Source organism: Semicossyphus pulcher, unplaced genomic scaffold (assembly GCF_022749685.1).
Source record: "Semicossyphus pulcher isolate SPU_LCO1_2020_fin unplaced genomic scaffold, fSemPul1.0.p SCAF_16, whole genome shotgun sequence".
In the NCBI taxonomy this organism is placed as follows: domain Eukaryota; kingdom Metazoa; phylum Chordata; class Actinopteri; order Labriformes; family Labridae; genus Semicossyphus; species Semicossyphus pulcher.
The window spans coordinates 3,334,915-3,351,775 of NW_027211670.1; the positions used below are offsets into that span (position 1 = coordinate 3,334,915).

At 38.6% G+C, this 16,861-nt stretch overlaps 1 protein-coding gene across 1 annotated transcript; it reads left to right on the plus strand.

The window, feature by feature from the left end:
- On the plus strand, positions 1-14,796 carry cops3 (COP9 signalosome subunit 3). The gene is made up of 12 exons (XM_069664313.1): positions 1-142; positions 1,096-1,225; positions 1,655-1,767; positions 4,102-4,151; positions 5,231-5,323; positions 5,601-5,780; positions 5,882-6,022; positions 7,739-7,912; positions 12,536-12,622; positions 13,074-13,187; positions 13,304-13,384; positions 13,998-14,796. Exons 1-12 carry the CDS (start codon positions 88-90, stop codon positions 14,049-14,051), a joined length of 1,272 nt encoding a protein of 423 aa, XP_069520414.1. The 5' UTR covers positions 1-87; the 3' UTR covers positions 14,052-14,796.
- Positions 14,797-16,861: the final 2,065 nt, after the last annotated feature.

Sequence of the window (16,861 nt, forward strand, 5' to 3'; positions counted from 1 at the left end):
GGCCCCCTATCTTAGTCCGGACGGAGTTGTTGATGACGTTTGAATGAAAAACAGTGCAAATTATCTCCACTTTGGACGCAGGAAATAATGGCTTCAGCCTTGGAACAGTTTGTGAACAATGTGCGGCAGCTCTCCGCTCAAGGTAGGGTTGCTAAACTCATTGGAGTGGGAAGAATTATCTAGCTAGCTAGCATATGCTATCCAGTGCCTTGCCGACGGCTGAGCAGCCAAACTGGTTCGAGCCCTTTTTGCTTTATCATGTAAACACACCGCACAAATGACAGTCTCTGCTGTAAGAGTTATGTAAAGTACCACCAGAAGATACTTCAGTACACGGGGACGTGAAAGATGACCGGGAACTAGCTAACTCATCATTCATAATGTACAAATTATACTTTCTGTTTTTGAAGTAGACAATAATTTCTGGGGATTGCCTACCGGTAGTCCCGCCCTGGCCCCAAATTATTGGCTGGCGGACTGAATTAGTGAATACAATTGGTTAAAGTCATCTGTCAATCCCACTTGCATCACCTTCGTTGCAAGGCCTCAACAGGACTCTTGACCGACCGATTTATTAAAATACTCATGCAGAGTGCGATGATTATAAACATTTTTTTTAACGTCAGTTTGCTTTTGTACATTTGTGAAAATTAGTCTCCTGGCTGTCGTATACAATAAAATTGTAACTTTATTATGAATTTGACCATTAAAATAATGAAGATAATGTCAATGAGCATAGGTGGAAAAGGTGTTGCCCTCTTCTCTTTAGAATTTATTAATTTAACCTTATCATGTATAATTCCTGTAATAAAGGGATTACCATATTAACATTTTAAAATTGGTAATCAATGAGTTACAGGTTTGTGTCCCTACTGAGTGCCAAATAATATAATAGAAATGAAATTGGATGATATTAAATCCCAGTCTAACGATCTAATTATATCCCAAAATAGTGGGCCTATAAGCAGGGAATCTAAAAATTGATCTGTATGTGATTACATATTGGATATGATTCTTTCCAAAGATATAAAATGCATGCTAGAAGATCTAACACTCTGTTTTTGCTCTCTGTGCTCCTGCCCCTCAACAAACCAGGTCAGATGACTCAGCTGTGTGAGTTGATCAACAAGAGTGGGGAGCTGCTGGCCAAAAATTTGTCCCACCTGGACACGGTGCTAGGGGCATTGGACATCCAGGAGCATTCCCTGGGAGTGCTGGCTGTGCTGTAAGTTGCCTTTTCCATCCTAATCATTTCAGAATCAGAATCAAGTTTATTGCCAAGTAGGTTTACACATACAAGAAATTTGATTTTGTTGGTGTTTAGGTGCAGAACACTTAACACAGAAGTAGGACAAAAACTAAAAAAGAATAAGTGCGAAAGCTATAAAACAGTGGTTGTCCTACCAAGAATTTAGATATAAATAGACAATAAGAATAAGATATAAAAAAGTCAAAAATGTTGAAAAGTGACGAAAATGGCTGTTTAATACTTTGAGTTGATTTGCATTTAATTTGAAACCCATAAGTAAGAATTAAGCAATATAAAGTCAATAGTTATTTTAATAAAACAGTAATTGTTGACTTCACAAATCTCAAACTTTGAGTTGACTGTTCCATTTGCCCTTTGTGTTGACATTTCTTCTTTTCGTAACAGATTTGTGAAGTTCTCCATGCCAAACATCCCTGACTTTGAGACGCTTTTCTCCCAAGTTCAGCTCTTCATCAGTACTTGCAACGGGGAGCACATTAGATATGCAACAGACACTTGTAAGTCGAGATCCTATTCAATCCTTTCACTCCTAGATGTTTGTATTCTGCTGTTTGTTGGACATGTTTTAAATTGGAAAAACAACACATTTCTTCAATGATCAGTATTGGGGTAGGGTTATGTAAACCACATTTTTATATGCAGCCGCATTGTGTTTTTTTTGCTGTGGGGTTGTAAACAGAACAATGCAGGATCAACAGCATGGCAGGTTTTAAATTTTGCAAACCGTGTCTTAAAATGAGCACAAAACTGACTATGGTTGAAGCAGAGGGTGACAAACAGTGTAATACCACAGTCTATTGGCTGATCCACCCTGTTACAACCTGGTCTGCTGCTGCCTGAGATGCCATAATTTGCTGGGATTTTGTAATTGTAATGGAAATATGACCATTTGACAACACTGATAATGAAGAAAGCATTAAAAACCAAAGGATAGGTAAAACATAATACTCATTCAGGCTTGTAGTGTGGTTCTGAACAGAATAAAAACGAGGATATGTGGGCATGGACTTTTAAATCATAGCGTTACAATGTTGGTACTTTGGTCTATGGATGATGACCATCGACAGTGGACCACCAGCGGTATCGCTAATCGCTTATTGCTTGTAGGTGCTTAGAGAGCACCTACTGTAAAAGAAAATATGCACTGTTGTTAGCTAAACTATGCCACATTTGATCTACACTTGCTCACTCTATGTCGTGAAAGTGCTGTCGTCACTTGTGGCCTTATGTTATATACTTGTCTTTTTAAAGTGTTCGCTGATGAGCTCTTAATTTTTCTAAAATATCCAAAAATAAGGATATGGCATCTGTGTTGTAGACTGCAGTGGTCATGAATGGATGGATGGATGGATGAATGGATGGATGGATGGATGGATGGATGGATGGATGGATGGATGGATGGATGGATGGCAGGCAAACTGGGACATTGTAGCGTTACAGCAGCAGGTTATCAAAGCGACTACAGCACAGGAGAAAATAAATACACAGTAAAAATAACACCAGAAGAAAGAAAGGAATATATACATCCAGAATTCTAACAGCAATAATATATAGCCTCCACTATATTAATCTAAAATATAAACTAACGTACAGTATATCTAAATATATCATATAACATATCTGAAAAGTAAACCTACTCAAGTAAATCTAAATATAAAACTAACATATAGCTTAAATGTAAACACATTACAAGGAGGTAGAGGTGTTTATTGTTGTCAGGGCCCGCAGCTGGTTCACCAGAGAGACACAGGTAGTTTTTTGAAAAAAAAAAAAAAAATTTATTTACCAAACAAACAAAAAGTAACAAATAAGTCTATTAGTAATTGTGGGCCCATAAAACAGGTCAACCCAAAAGAACTAAACTAAAGCTCTAACAAAAGAGAACTGAACAACACCAACTGACCTAACAAACTGAGACGTAAGGGGATATATATATATATATATGAGAGGCTAATCAGGCCATTTAGACACAAAGGGGGATAGACTACAGACATAACCATTAACAAACTACAAAAACACAAGACAGGTCAGTATCGCATTGACCTTATATTAACTTATATTAAACAAAAAATATCCAAAATACGTGTTTGTACAAGAAATAATAAGACTAGGCAAACAAAAGAACATTGTCCTCCCCCATGCTGCAAGAAAACATGGTGCAGTCCACTTAGTCTTCAAGTCCCTTTTAAGTAGCTCTGGTGCAGCTGCGACTCCTTTTGAAGACCAGCCAGACAACTCCAGCAGCAACTGGTAACTTAAGAAAACTGAATTAAACTCATGCAAATTTAACAACTTTAAATTCATGAAAATAGCTAAATTGACAAAGAAAGTTAACTAAATGCGTGCACTTCAAATAGATAACTGTGATGTCAACTTATTGCTAATAAAACTGTGAGTATGTTATATGAAATCAACATCTGTGTGTCAAAGAAACAAACTAAATAAATGAAAGAGATGAAGTGCTACCACCATTTTGGTTGTTCACTGTGTGGCTGCTGGTTCACCATCACAATTGTATATTGCTGTACTGTGGTGTATTGGTTGTGTTCAGCAGTACTTCATTTGGTAATTGGCCTTCATTTCTTCAGGTCTTAATGTCTTTATGTTTGCTTAATTATAAGACATGTATTCATTACATAGTGACACTTCACCCTTTACTTGAGGAAAAATAAAAACATTTTATGTAGCTGTTTTCCTGGAAAATGCTTGTGATGTATAAACGGCAATCAAGTGTTTATGTGTTCTGTACACCAATGTGAGCAGTGCTTTATACTAAATTTACCACTAAATCAGACAAACATAATTTACTTCCTCTCTGTTTCCTCCCACAGTTGCTGGTCTCTGTCACCAGTTGACAAATGCCCTTGTAGAGCGTAAACAGGTAAGACTGCTGATGCTGACTGTTGTGAGATGCCCAACTTTGTATCTACACCGAGCTTTATTTCAAAATTAAATTATTAACTTAAAATCCAAGATCAATAAGTGAAGGGATTTTTTACTGTAGAAAAGGGAAAAAAAGAAAAGAAAAAAAAGACATTTCAATTTATAATGCATTGTGCAAAACAGAATTTTCTACATTCATCGCCCCGCAAGTTGCCCGTGCAGTAGTCTGCATCTTAATAACAGTTCACTTATAAACTCTATTTTTTGTGTTTGTTCAGGAATTTTAGAAAGCACTTAACCTCTCTTACCCTTACTCCACTGTTGCTTGACCATATTGGACTGCTATCTGGCGTTTTGCCTAAACTATCATAACTGACTTCTACTGAGAAAGAAGTGAATCTCCATTTCCAACGATACCAGGGTCAGAGAGGTGCAAACTAACGTCACCCTTTGAACAGAGCTAGATACAGAAGGCTGTTAACAAAATAATCAGTCACACATTCTGTTTAAAGGTAACTTTTCCACTTAAAGCAGACTCTGTGTTAGAGGGCGTCAATTTTCCTCGATCAAGATTACATAAATATTTCAGCTTAAGGCATCATCCTGTCCTGGGCGTCTTTCCTCCCATGATGAGTTTACCTGAGTTGCCCCCTATCCTTTTAAACAATAGAATCATATCACTCTTGTCTATCTTGTCCAATACGCAACCAACAAAAACAAGTACGTTTTAATTTATGTGATTTTTACACAGAGAGTGTTTTGATGAGCTAGCTTGTAAATGGAATGCTAATACTAGCACTTTTCACCATGCAAAACCAAATTAGTACAGTTAATCCTATTTTTCAATACCACATCATGATGAAACCCCAATTAAGTCATCCTATTGTTAATATGCCACTGAGCTTCAGCATCCAAGACTAGAATGTTTTCCTTTTTGATCATTTGATCATTTCAAATGCATCAAAATATTATTATTTTGATGCATTTTAAATGCAGTACAGGCAAAGACCGTATTGTGTGTTTGCTATTTTCTGAAGCTGCCTCTGACTACTCAGAATATTTCTCCTTCTCTGACAGCCATTGAGGGGTGTTGTTGTTCTAAAACAGGCAATAGACAAAATGCAGATGAACACAAACCAACTTACCTCAGTTCATGCAGATCTTTGTCAGGTGAGTTACATGGCCTTTTTCTATAATCACCTTCTCAGCCATCCAGGATGTCCTCATGATTTCACTTTACATTTAACTTTTATTGTGTCTCTAAACATGATCTATTTGCTTCTTTATTTGTTATTAACGCCAAAGTTACCTTAGATTTTCCTTAATTATTTTTCATCGCTACCTACTAAATAAATACTTGACAATATTATTGAATATTTGTTTTAAGTAACACACTCTCCAGTGTAACCCTCTGAGTCATCTTCACCTAATACCCTTTTCCTTGTAGCTGTGCTTGTTAGCAAAGTGCTTCAAGCCTGTCCTGCCCTTCTTGGAGTTGGACATGATGGACATCTGTAAAGAGAATGGAGCTTACGATGCAAAGCACTTTTTATGTTACTACTACTATGGTGGAATGATCTACACGGGCCTCAAAAACTTCGAAAGAGCTCTGTATTTTTATGAACAGGTACTCTCCTTTGCGTTAACACATTTAAAGTTGACCATTAATTTTTAGTATTTGTCACATTTGCTCATTTATGTCCTGTTTTTTTTAATTTCTTTTGTCAGGCAATAACCACTCCGGCTATGGCAGTGAGTCACATCATGTTGGAAGCCTACAAGAAATACATCTTGGTGTCACTCATTCTCCACGGCAAAGTGCAGCCACTGCCCAAATACACCTCACAAATAGTAGGGAGGTTCATCAAGGTAAGGACAAAAAGTCTGAATTTATTGAATTATAGTAGGGTTTTTTTCTCTTATTGTAGTGCAAGTGCTAGTATATCAGTGGCATGTGCCGTGGCCAATGGTATGCCACTAGTGGCATGTGCCGATCGCTAGACAAAGGGCTGTTCTACAAAGTTCAACATACCCAGACTTTCTTTAAGTAAGCTGGCTTAACTAAGCCGGAAGCCCCAGTTAGAGATAACAGTGGTTATGAACTTTACCTGTTAACCCAAGCTTTCTGCTTCAGACGTGCTTGCAGAAAAGGGGTGTTTTATGCATCATTTGACACTTCTAATGCACAAAAAGGAGCAGTCATCTGCTGCTGCCTCACTGTTTGAATGAGAAATGTTGAATTAAACAAATTGGTCGTGTTCCTTTGCGGTGCAGACACCACTGTTGCTCCTCGTCAGACTCTTTGAAACCAAAGTGTTTCCAACCAACGGAGTTACTTTTACCTTTCTTGTTGACCAAAGTCTCTCTGTCATCTTGGCTCGGACTGAACTACATGCCACTACATGTCACTGCTGAGGGAAGGGGTGTGCTGGATTTATATCACAGGACAAAACGATACTTCTTTTATTATTATTATTTTCTTTTCAATAAATTGAAAGATTGATTGAAATTAAAATTCGATTCATCGAGCAGCCCTACTGCTGCAGCAAATAAGGCAAGAGAGGAATGCTACAAAAAATATTGTGTTAATATGTAAATTAATGTATTTATTTTATCACACTAAACTCTCTCAGTGCCTCCCGTTTATTTCTAATGTAACAACTACACATAGTAAAACCCCACAGTATAATCAGGGACTTACTTTCACTTCATGAGAAATGTTAGGTGGATAACCAACATTATAAACAAATTAAAACTAAACTGAAATTGAAATCAGAAAGCCAAAACTAAATAATAATAAAAAACTAGAGAGAAATTAAAAACTATTATAACCTAACTTAAACTGTTCCTTTGCCCGGGATGTTGGCTCACCTTTTGATGTGGTTTGTTTGAGCTACATGGTGAGGTCCCAACATGACGATTAGCTGGCACTTATGTTTTTTGAGACAGTAACGTGTATTGGTAACCTATAATAATATATAAAATATAATGTTTTATATAAATTCTAAATTTTTAGTTGGAGTCATCAGTAAAAAGGACTCTTTTCCACTGTGAAATGACAGTATTTCTTGACTACCACAAGCTTGGGGCCTTGTTTCCCTTTCTGAAATTGGAGTATTGCATTCTTTATTTAACTAATTCTGTACCTGTGATGCAATTGCTTCTCTCAGGGATCTGAGCTTGTTTTGACTTCGATGATGTGGTCACTTTGGTCTGCCTGATCGTGCTTTGCATACAATTGATAAAGTTTCTGCAAAGGACATTCGAGTTCTATGCACTACCCCCGTAGAATCCTTAAGTTTAGACATGATTTCATGGCTCGCCCCTCTTCTAGCCATAAGCCAGTAATTATGAGAAGTTCTCTCGTGAGCATGTTGTTGTTTTTATTTGCTTCCACACATAGCTTCCCCAGGACTGCCAATTTTCATTCCACTATAATATAGATGAGGGGAATTCAGTGACTCAATAATATTCATGTTGCTCTCAAAACCACTAAATATCTAGTCATGCAGTTGATCATTGGTTGTTCCATTAATTTGTTTTCCCTCTGCCCTTGATCTTTATTTTCTGTTTTTGCTCCTTTAGCCACTGAGCAACGCATACCATGAGTTAGCTCAGGTTTACACCACCAACAACCCAGCTGAGCTGCGCAACCTGGTCAATAAACACAGTGAGACCTTCACAAGAGACAACAATACAGGCCTGGTCAAACAATGCCTCTCCTCCCTCTACAAAAAGAACATCCAGAGACTAACAAAGGTGGGTGTGTTTGCCTGTTTTTTTCTACATTTCTGTGATCTTTTTTGGTTCCAAATTAAAACGGTTGCGGAAGATTTTATTTCAAAGTATTTTATTTTTATTTTAATTGGCTCATCAGTTAGCAAAACGTTTCTCTTTTGCTACATCTACCACGTGTCTACCAGGAGCTGGCTGCCCATCTGCATTATGCAATAGACACCTGCATGTCTCGCTGCCTCCTTAAAGGGATAGTTCGGGTTTTTTTGAAGATGTGGTACTCATCAATAGTAATTATACAACTTACATTAGAAAACAGGCTGCAGCACAGCAGCTATAAGGAGAAGCCGGCCACAGTTCTTACAAGCAAGCTAAGCTAAGCACCGCTGCAGGTGGACCTGAAAGAGGTATCGCCAATACGGTTACAATAACTTCCTGTAGATAGCTAAGTGTTTCTTTTGTGTAACGCATTAGTGCCAACCTAAGTTGTTAAAAGGTATTGTAAAAGTATTTATTTATATAATATTAAGAGTTTGTTTACCTTTATAGACAGAGATAAAAAAAACCAAATGTCTGCTAAGTGAATTAAATGTATAATTTATTAATGAAGGATATTCTGTTAAAATCAACAGCTTAATGCTTGACTGGTTATTTATTTTACTTATTACCATGACAGCTACATAAAAACGAATTTTCATACTGAAGATACCTAAAATTACAAAGTTACAATGTAAGCAGGAATTAAAGTTCTGCATCACTACAACACATTTTGGTCAATTAAATCATTTTATTAAAATTCAGAGGCCACATATGCGGTCAGTATAGATCAGCCGGGGAGGAAAACCTCGGGGGGAGGGGGCTGACATAATCTTACTTTAAAAAACAACCGTGAAGTTTATGTCTATGAAGTCATACATGTGAGTCGTGTATCAATAGTGTAGTATTTGATATCTGTTGCATTTGTATGCGCCAAACGGAACATTGATCTTGTCTCCTACATTATATCGGCTTGAGAAATCCTCTTCTTCCCTCTGTGAATAGTAAGCTTTTATTTTGGTAGGGAACATTACTGTGCATTGCTTTTGTCATGTATGGAGGCTTCAGAGCGCTATGTTTCTCTATTACGACAGCAATTTACACAGGAATTATTGCTGGGGCATGCCAGAGTTTGCAGTGAATCTAGTTTGCTTACAGTACGGTAGCCACTGCCTTACAAAGTAACGCAACATGTATAATGCTGCAGACTGTAGGATTACCTTTTATTAGCTAAACTAGCTAGCATGAGCTAACTTCATTGCGTTTCTAAACTCAGTGATTTGAAAGTCAGAATTTACATTTTCTCAAGTTATGTATTTGTGTATTTGAAGTAATTTACTTTGGAATTTCTATTTTCTTATTCATAGGCTGCTCCTAACGTTACTCAACTATATCCAAGAGGCAAAAGTAGTACTTTTTACCAAACTACAGTAATATGATAGATTAAGTAACTTCCCAAAGTCAGATCAACAATACAAAATCTAATGAATAAATAAATTATTAATCAAGCTAAACAAGTCACCATGAGAAAATTCACAAGCTATCCATGAGTATGTAAAGCAACATAAAATATATATATACATTTTAAATATATATATTATTTCACTACCTGCTCCACTAAAGTGATGAACACAATAATGCCTCACTTAATATAATCCCATAATATCTATCATACCAAAATGGGCCATTTCTCTTATACAATCACAATAACCACAGGTTGATACCAGGTTGGACCAGGATCATAGAAACAAAAACCACATGCAGCATTTTATTCTCTCATTGCACAGTTGGGTAACGGTGGGGCCATCCCAATCATGTCAGAAGCCAAACCCGTCAAGAAATCCTCCTCGGTAGTCTTAAACCAGCCACCTCAATTTTTGTTGAGTGGCCCTGTGCTAGAACAGCATTCTTGCCATAGTTGTAGATTATGTCTAATCTCTATTGACAGATACAGCATAAATATGCAGAATGGACAGGATTTTGCGTTCTTGTTTCTTTTTATAGTCTAAGTAGTATCGCCCACTAAGGTCATCGCCCTTTTTAAGTGTTTCAGTAAACTATATACTCTTACATATCATTAACAATTCATAAAAAAATACTTAGTCTTTGTTGATCCAGATACTGGCATAAAGTAAATGTTAAATGCAAGAGATATACAGTACTGTGCAAAGGTTTTAGGCAGGTGTGAAAAAATGCTGTAAACAAAGAATGCTTTCAAAAATGATAGTGTTAATAGTTTATTTTCATCAATGAACAAACTGCAGTGAATGAACAGAAGAGAAATCTAAATCAAATCAATATTTGATATTTGAGTTACCACCCTTTGCCTTCAGAACAGCATCAATTCTTCTCGGTACTCTGGCAAACAGCTTTTGAAGGAACTCGGCTGGTAGGTTGTTCCAAACATCTTGGAGAACTAACCACAGATCTTCTGTGGATGTAGGCTTCCTCAGATCCTTCTGTCTCTTCATGTAATCCCAGACAGACTCCATGATGTTGAGATCAGGGCTCTGTGGGGGCCAGACCATCACTTCCAGGACTTCTTGTTCTTCTTTACGCTGAAGATAGTTCTTAATGACATTGGCTGTATGTTTGGGGTCGTTGTCCTGCTGCAGAATACATTTGGAGCCAATCATACGCCTCCCTGATGGTATTGCATGGTGGATAAGTATCTGCCTGTATCTCTCAGCATTGAGGACACCATTAATCCTGACCAAATCTCTGACTCCATTTGCAGAAAGGCAGCCCCAAACTTGCAAGGAACCTCCACCATGCTTCACTGTTGCCTGCAGACATTCATTATTGTACCACTCTCCAGCCCTTCGGCAACCAAACCGCCTTCTGCTACAGCCAAATATTTCACATTCTGACTCATCAGTCTAGAGCACCTGCTGCCATTTCTCTGCACCCAGTCCCTCTGTTTTCGTGTGTAGTTGAGTCGCTTGGCCTTGTTTCCATGTCGGAGGCTTTTTGGCTGCAACTCTTCCATAAAGACCACTTCTGGCCAGACTTCTCCGGACAGTAGATGGGTGTACCTGGGTCCCACTGGTTTCTGCCAGTTCTGAGCTGATGGCACTGCTGGACATCTTCTGATTTCGAAGGGAAATAAGCTTGATGTGTTTCCATCTGCTGCACTAAGTTTCCTTGGCCGACCAGTGCGTCTTCCATCCTCAGCGTCGCCCGTTTCTTTGTGCTTCTTCAAAAGAGCTTGAACAGCACATCTTGAAACCCCGGTCTGCTTTGAAATCTTTGTCTGGGAGAGACCTTGCTGGTGCAGTATAACTACCTTGTGTCTTGTTGCTGTGCTCAGTCTTGCCATGGTGTCTGACCTGTGACATGAAACTGTCTTCCACAACCTCACCTCCATAGCAGAGTTTGGTTGTTCCTCACCCAGTTTGAAGCCTCCTATACAGCTGTTTCTGTTTCACTTAATGACTGTGTTTCAACCTACATGTCAAATTGATGATCTTTGATTTATTGTATTTTATTTAAAAGGGACCATGTACAGTTTAAAAGATAAATGTCACCATTTCATGACATAGCTTTAAGCTAATTCGCATCTGTAGTCCCTTGGCAGGTCAACACTAAAGAAAAAAACAGGACAATAACAAACAGTACAGAGTCAAGTATACAACAAAGTTACACGAGAAAGAACACACCAAAAATGCAAAGCTACACACAGAGTAGCACATCCTAAATGCATGCTTGTCAAATAAAATCAAGATGGGAAGCAAGGTCAATGAGTACAGAGCTGAGCAGCTTTTAACAGACCTGTTTGGTATCATTGGTTGATCATACACCTGACTATAATCCTACAAAATCCCTGACTTTGTGTACCTATAAGAATTGATGCTGGTTTGAAAGCAAAGAGTAGTAACACCAAATATTGAATTGATTTATATTTTCCTTTTGTTCGCTCACTTATCATTTTGTAAATTGATTAAAATAAATTAATTTTTTATATTTTTGGAAGCATTCTTAGTTGACAGCATTTTTTCACACCTGCCTAAAACGTTTGCACAGTACTGTAAGTGATTTAAAAAGAGAAACATTTTAAAGGTCCTGTGAGAATGTTTTTGCTTGTAACGAAACGGGCAAACAGAAAGAAATACTTATCCACATGACAAGATCGGCAGAGAGATGAGAGGCACCGCTTTGTCCACAGGGTCGCACGTGATCCACACAAATTAAAAGTTCTTACAGTAGCTTTCAACATCTTTTTTGATTTCGTGGGAACTTAAACCAAAAAACCCTTCATAAATGCTGGCTGAATTGGGACTTAATATTATTATCACTGGTTCAGAGTGGGTTTAAAGAAATACTGAAACACGAACTTGTTTTGGTTTAGTTTAGTTGAGTTTAGTATTTCAGCCAGGTTTTTAAGTGCTGATCATAAACATCTGGAAATGGGTCTTAGTTTCCTCGGCAACAACTGTGCTTTACAACATTCCAAATGACAGCAAACATCCCAAAAACATAAACGAAGTGAAGGCAAATGAACAAACAACATCCAACAAATGTACAAGCATAAATAACACCACACAAGGTTTCACTTATAGAACCATCAGATCTTTTTTATAAACACTAAATTCAAGTTTCTCTCATTTGCAGACCTTCCTGACGCTATCTTTGCAAGACATGGCGAGTCGAGTGCAGCTTTCAGGCCCCCAGGAAGCCGAGAAATATGTCTTACACATGGTGAGTTGGTTCAGAAAGACTGAGGCATGGAAACCAAGTCCAACATGCCATCCACATGCTTAGTTTGAATTAATTTAGGTGTTTTAATCACTGTACATTGAAAAGGGGACATAATATAACAGCAATATTAGATATTAGATGGAATATATATATTTTTTCCAACAATATGTGGAAAAAAAGTCAGGATGTCATACATTTCTTAAATTTTATTTAATGTATTAATATTGCAGTGTGTTTGCTGGGTGTTAAGGTAGCTGGAATTAATTCTCAAAATAATGCAACATGCGATTGTCATGTCTCTCAGTGAAGAGGTCATTGCTCACTCAATGGTCTCAATGGAACAAGCAGACGTGGAAAGTCAGAGTTTTGCAACAGACTTTCTACCAAACTGTTTACACTTGTTCAGTAGTATTCTTTTAACTTTCATGCTCCTTATTGTGCCTTTGTGCAGATTGAAGATGGTGAGATCTATGCGAGTATTAACCAAAAGGATGGCATGGTCTGCTTCCACGACAACCCAGAGAAATACAACAACCCAGCAATGCTCCACAAAATAGACCAAGAGGTGAGATTGTCTAACTCCTGTTCAGTGCTGTCTTGCTTGACATAAAATCTTTGAATCCAAGTAGTGTATTTGGTGGTTACTATTTTTGATGTGATCTATGTTTTTCTCCTTTTTAGATGTTGAAATGTATAGAGCTTGATGAGAAACTAAAGTCTATGGATCAAGAAATCACAGTAAACCCTCAATTTGTGCAAAAGGTATGGCAATTTCAATAGCACCAAATATACAAATATTAATTATTTTTTTAGTATCTAGATCGTTTATTTTTGTGTATGGATGTTTACTACTTAGTTGAACAGATTTTTTTGCATGTGAATGTTATGTCATTTATCTTGTGTCTCAGTTCTAAATTTACATAACTTAACATATAGTAGAAAGAAATATAAAAATAGTCGAATGCATGATGCAAGGAATGTTAAAATTTCACAAGCCCCACAAAGGACGCCCTATATGATATTAAGGTGTTACACAAGCTTTGAGATTATCCGTACATAACAAAAAAAAACTAGTTTCACTAGATTGTGAACTATTTTGTGAACTAGTAAGTTCCAAGATGAAGGTTTACTGAGTGGGTCAATTACCTTACCTTGAACTCCTTGAAATCTTCAAAATGGACTAATGTAAAAGGACAAGTTATGGGTTTTCCCAACAAAGCAATATAGAAGAATCTGTTGTAAACTGGCTTACTGGAAAAGGCTGTGGTTAGTTCCCAAGAATTACAGCACATCAGCCATCGTTTATGGAAGTTCAGAGGCAACCTTTTTCTAAACAGTTGTTTGAACAATTAACTAATTGATTGATTTCTTTCAGAGTATGGGATCGCAGGAGGATGATGTTGGTAGCAAAACATCAAGTTATTCCTGAGGGGCCTTGGACAGGGAAAGAATGTTGCAGCCATCCAACACGATTTTCCCAGGATGAGTTGGATTTTTTTAAGAGGAAAATAAACATTCTATTGCATAAGGATATTGGTCAAGGAATATCTAATTGTATGGAATGATTATACATTTGGTTAGTTTTTTTTCCACAGTGTCTAGAGGATTGCTAAAGATTCTTACAGAAAAGAAAAAAAAATATTAAAATTTTGTCAGTGTTTTATTTATTAATGTTCAGGTTGGAGCGCCACTGCTACATTAACAGAAACCACAAAAATAAAAAGTGGACTTATTTGGTTCAATCATTTTGTGAATAAGCTCACTCTTTGTTTTGGTTCTGCTGCATGATGGCTTTAACATGTGGGCATTACAGGAGATAAAACATATATGGTGGAATAAATCTGATATATTCTACAATTGTCAATACTACAATGATCGTTTCCCTCTTACTCCTTTTAGTTACAATGTAGATAACTTCTATAGAAAATCTGTACCTGGACATGCCCTTGACCAAACTCTGCACAATGGAGGAGTTGCTCACTAGCTGGTGCACTGTTTTGTTTTTGTTTCTTCCTTTTTCTTCAGTTTTTTAGGAAAGATCCACTAGAGGTCGCTTGAGCACTGTATAAAACCGTTTTGACGGTAACAGATGAAACCAAACTGTCATGTCATATGGAAGCTTGAGCTTTGCAATTGTGGATCTGTTTGTTAATAATAAATTGTTTACCAATATAGTTCTGGGTTTCATGCCTTTGTGAAAAAATGTGGTTCTTCGTGTAATCTAAGGTGCATTTACGTTTCCATCCACTGTAGGTTGTCACATACATTAACATCATTGCCTTGTAAAATGAAGCTGATTTATGTTTGGCGAATGAACGTTCTTATACAGTTGGATGTGGTTTGCAGGAAAATTGCACCAATTGTAGGCCTGCTTCACTGCTACTGTTTCCATACAGTTCAGCAACACAAAATTAGATAAATGCACCAGTCCTTGAAACCCTTGGCAGTTGCATTGTTGTTAAAAGAGGCCGGGCAATGTGGCTATGAATTTTTGTGTTTGCTTAAAAACTGCCTGCACAACAAAAAAATGACTTCTTATGTCTATGATGTGGTGACGGAGGGAACACAATAATTATGCATCCTGTTGATGTTGTTACTTACCAGTGAGGACAGCAGATACTGAAAAATGCTTTATGTTGATGTTGATGATGTTCTGCTTTTTGAAAGCGACTTCCTTACTAATTCCAAGAATCCTACTTATTTCTCAGGGAAACCTTAGACTCACGTCATGTCCTGCTAAAGTAAATTTGGCCACTGCAGCTAACAGCAGAATTTTGAGTGGCACTAATATCATTAATGGAAATGTTACTTTGAAAAAGAAATGTGTCATCTTAAAACATTTTGCAGTTTCAGCCCCATGATCACCAACATAATTAACTCCTCCCTCACCTCTGGCACTGTACCCCCCACTGTCAAACTGGCTGCTATCACACCCATCCTGAAAAAACCCAGTGCTGACCCAACAGAACTTAACCTTTACCTGCCCATCTCCAACCTCCCCTTCATCTCCAAAACACTTGAAAGGGTGGTTGCTGCACAACTACAGCTCCACCTTGACATAAACAACCTCCATGAACCCTTTCAATCCAGTTTCCGTCCAAAACACAGCACTGAAACAGCCCTGGTCAAAATCACTAACGACCTCCTCCGTGCAGCTGACTCCGGACTACTTACCATTCTCATCCTCCTCGACCTCAGTGCAGCATTCGACTCCATCTCCCACACACTACTCCTGGAACGCCTGGCTGGCATTGGGATCACTGGTACTGCACTGTGCTGGTTTACTTCGTACCTCACTGACCGCCAACAATTTGTGCAAATAAGGGACCACAAGTCTGGGTGTTCGGGTGTTTCACTGGGTGTCCCCCAGGGGTCAGTCTTGGGTCCACTCCTCTTCATCATCTACTTCTTCCTGGGCACAATCCTCCGTCATCTGGGGATCCATTTTCACTGCTACGCCGATGACACACAGGTCTACATCTCCTCCAAACCCACCCCTGCCATCCCTCCCACCTCCCTCATCACCTGCCTGGAAGACATCCGGAAGTGGATGAGCAGGAACTTCTTGAAGCTCAATGGCAATAAAACTGAGGCCCTGCTCATTGGCTCCAAATCCACCCTCACAAAATCACAACACACCCCAGCCACACCCATCATCATCGACGGATTCCCTGTACCCTTCTCCCCACAAGTCAAGAGCCTCGGCGTCACTCTGGACAGCACCCTTTCATTTGCACCTCGCATTCGAAACATCACCCGGACTGCCTTCTTCCACCTCCAAAACATCTCCAGACTGCGCCCATCACTGTCCCAATCCAGCACCGAAATCCTGGTTCATTCATTTGTCACTTCCCGCCTTGACTACTGCAATGCCCTCCTCACCGGACTCCCCGCTAAACTCACCAACAGACTGCAAATTATTCAGAACTCGGCCACCCGGATCATCACCCGCACCAAATCGTCTGACCACATCACCCCTGTTCTCATCCAACTTCACCGGCTCCCGGTACAATACCGCATCCAATACAAAAACCTCCTCCTCACATACAAAGCTCTCCACCACCTAGCCCCTTCTTACCTCTGCGACCTCCTCCAAGATTACAGCCCCTCCCGCACCCTCCGCCGAGCCTTCAGCTGCTCGGCACCCAGACTATGGAACTCCCTCCCCCCACACATAAGACAGTCAGACTCCATCACAACATTCAAATCCAAACTCAAAACCCACCTGTTCAAACTGGC

Excerpts from the sequence above, each read along its gene's own strand:
- cops3 (XM_069664313.1), top strand. The coding sequence starts at position 88 with ATGGCTTCAGCCTTGGAACAGTTTGTGAACAATGTGCGGCAGCTCTCC. Across the intron at positions 4,152-5,230 it reads CCCTTGTAGAGCGTAAACAG|CCATTGAGGGGTGTTGTTGT; the intron begins GTAAGACTGCTG and ends CTTCTCTGACAG. Across the intron at positions 12,623-13,073 it reads AGAAATATGTCTTACACATG|ATTGAAGATGGTGAGATCTA; the intron begins GTGAGTTGGTTC and ends GCCTTTGTGCAG.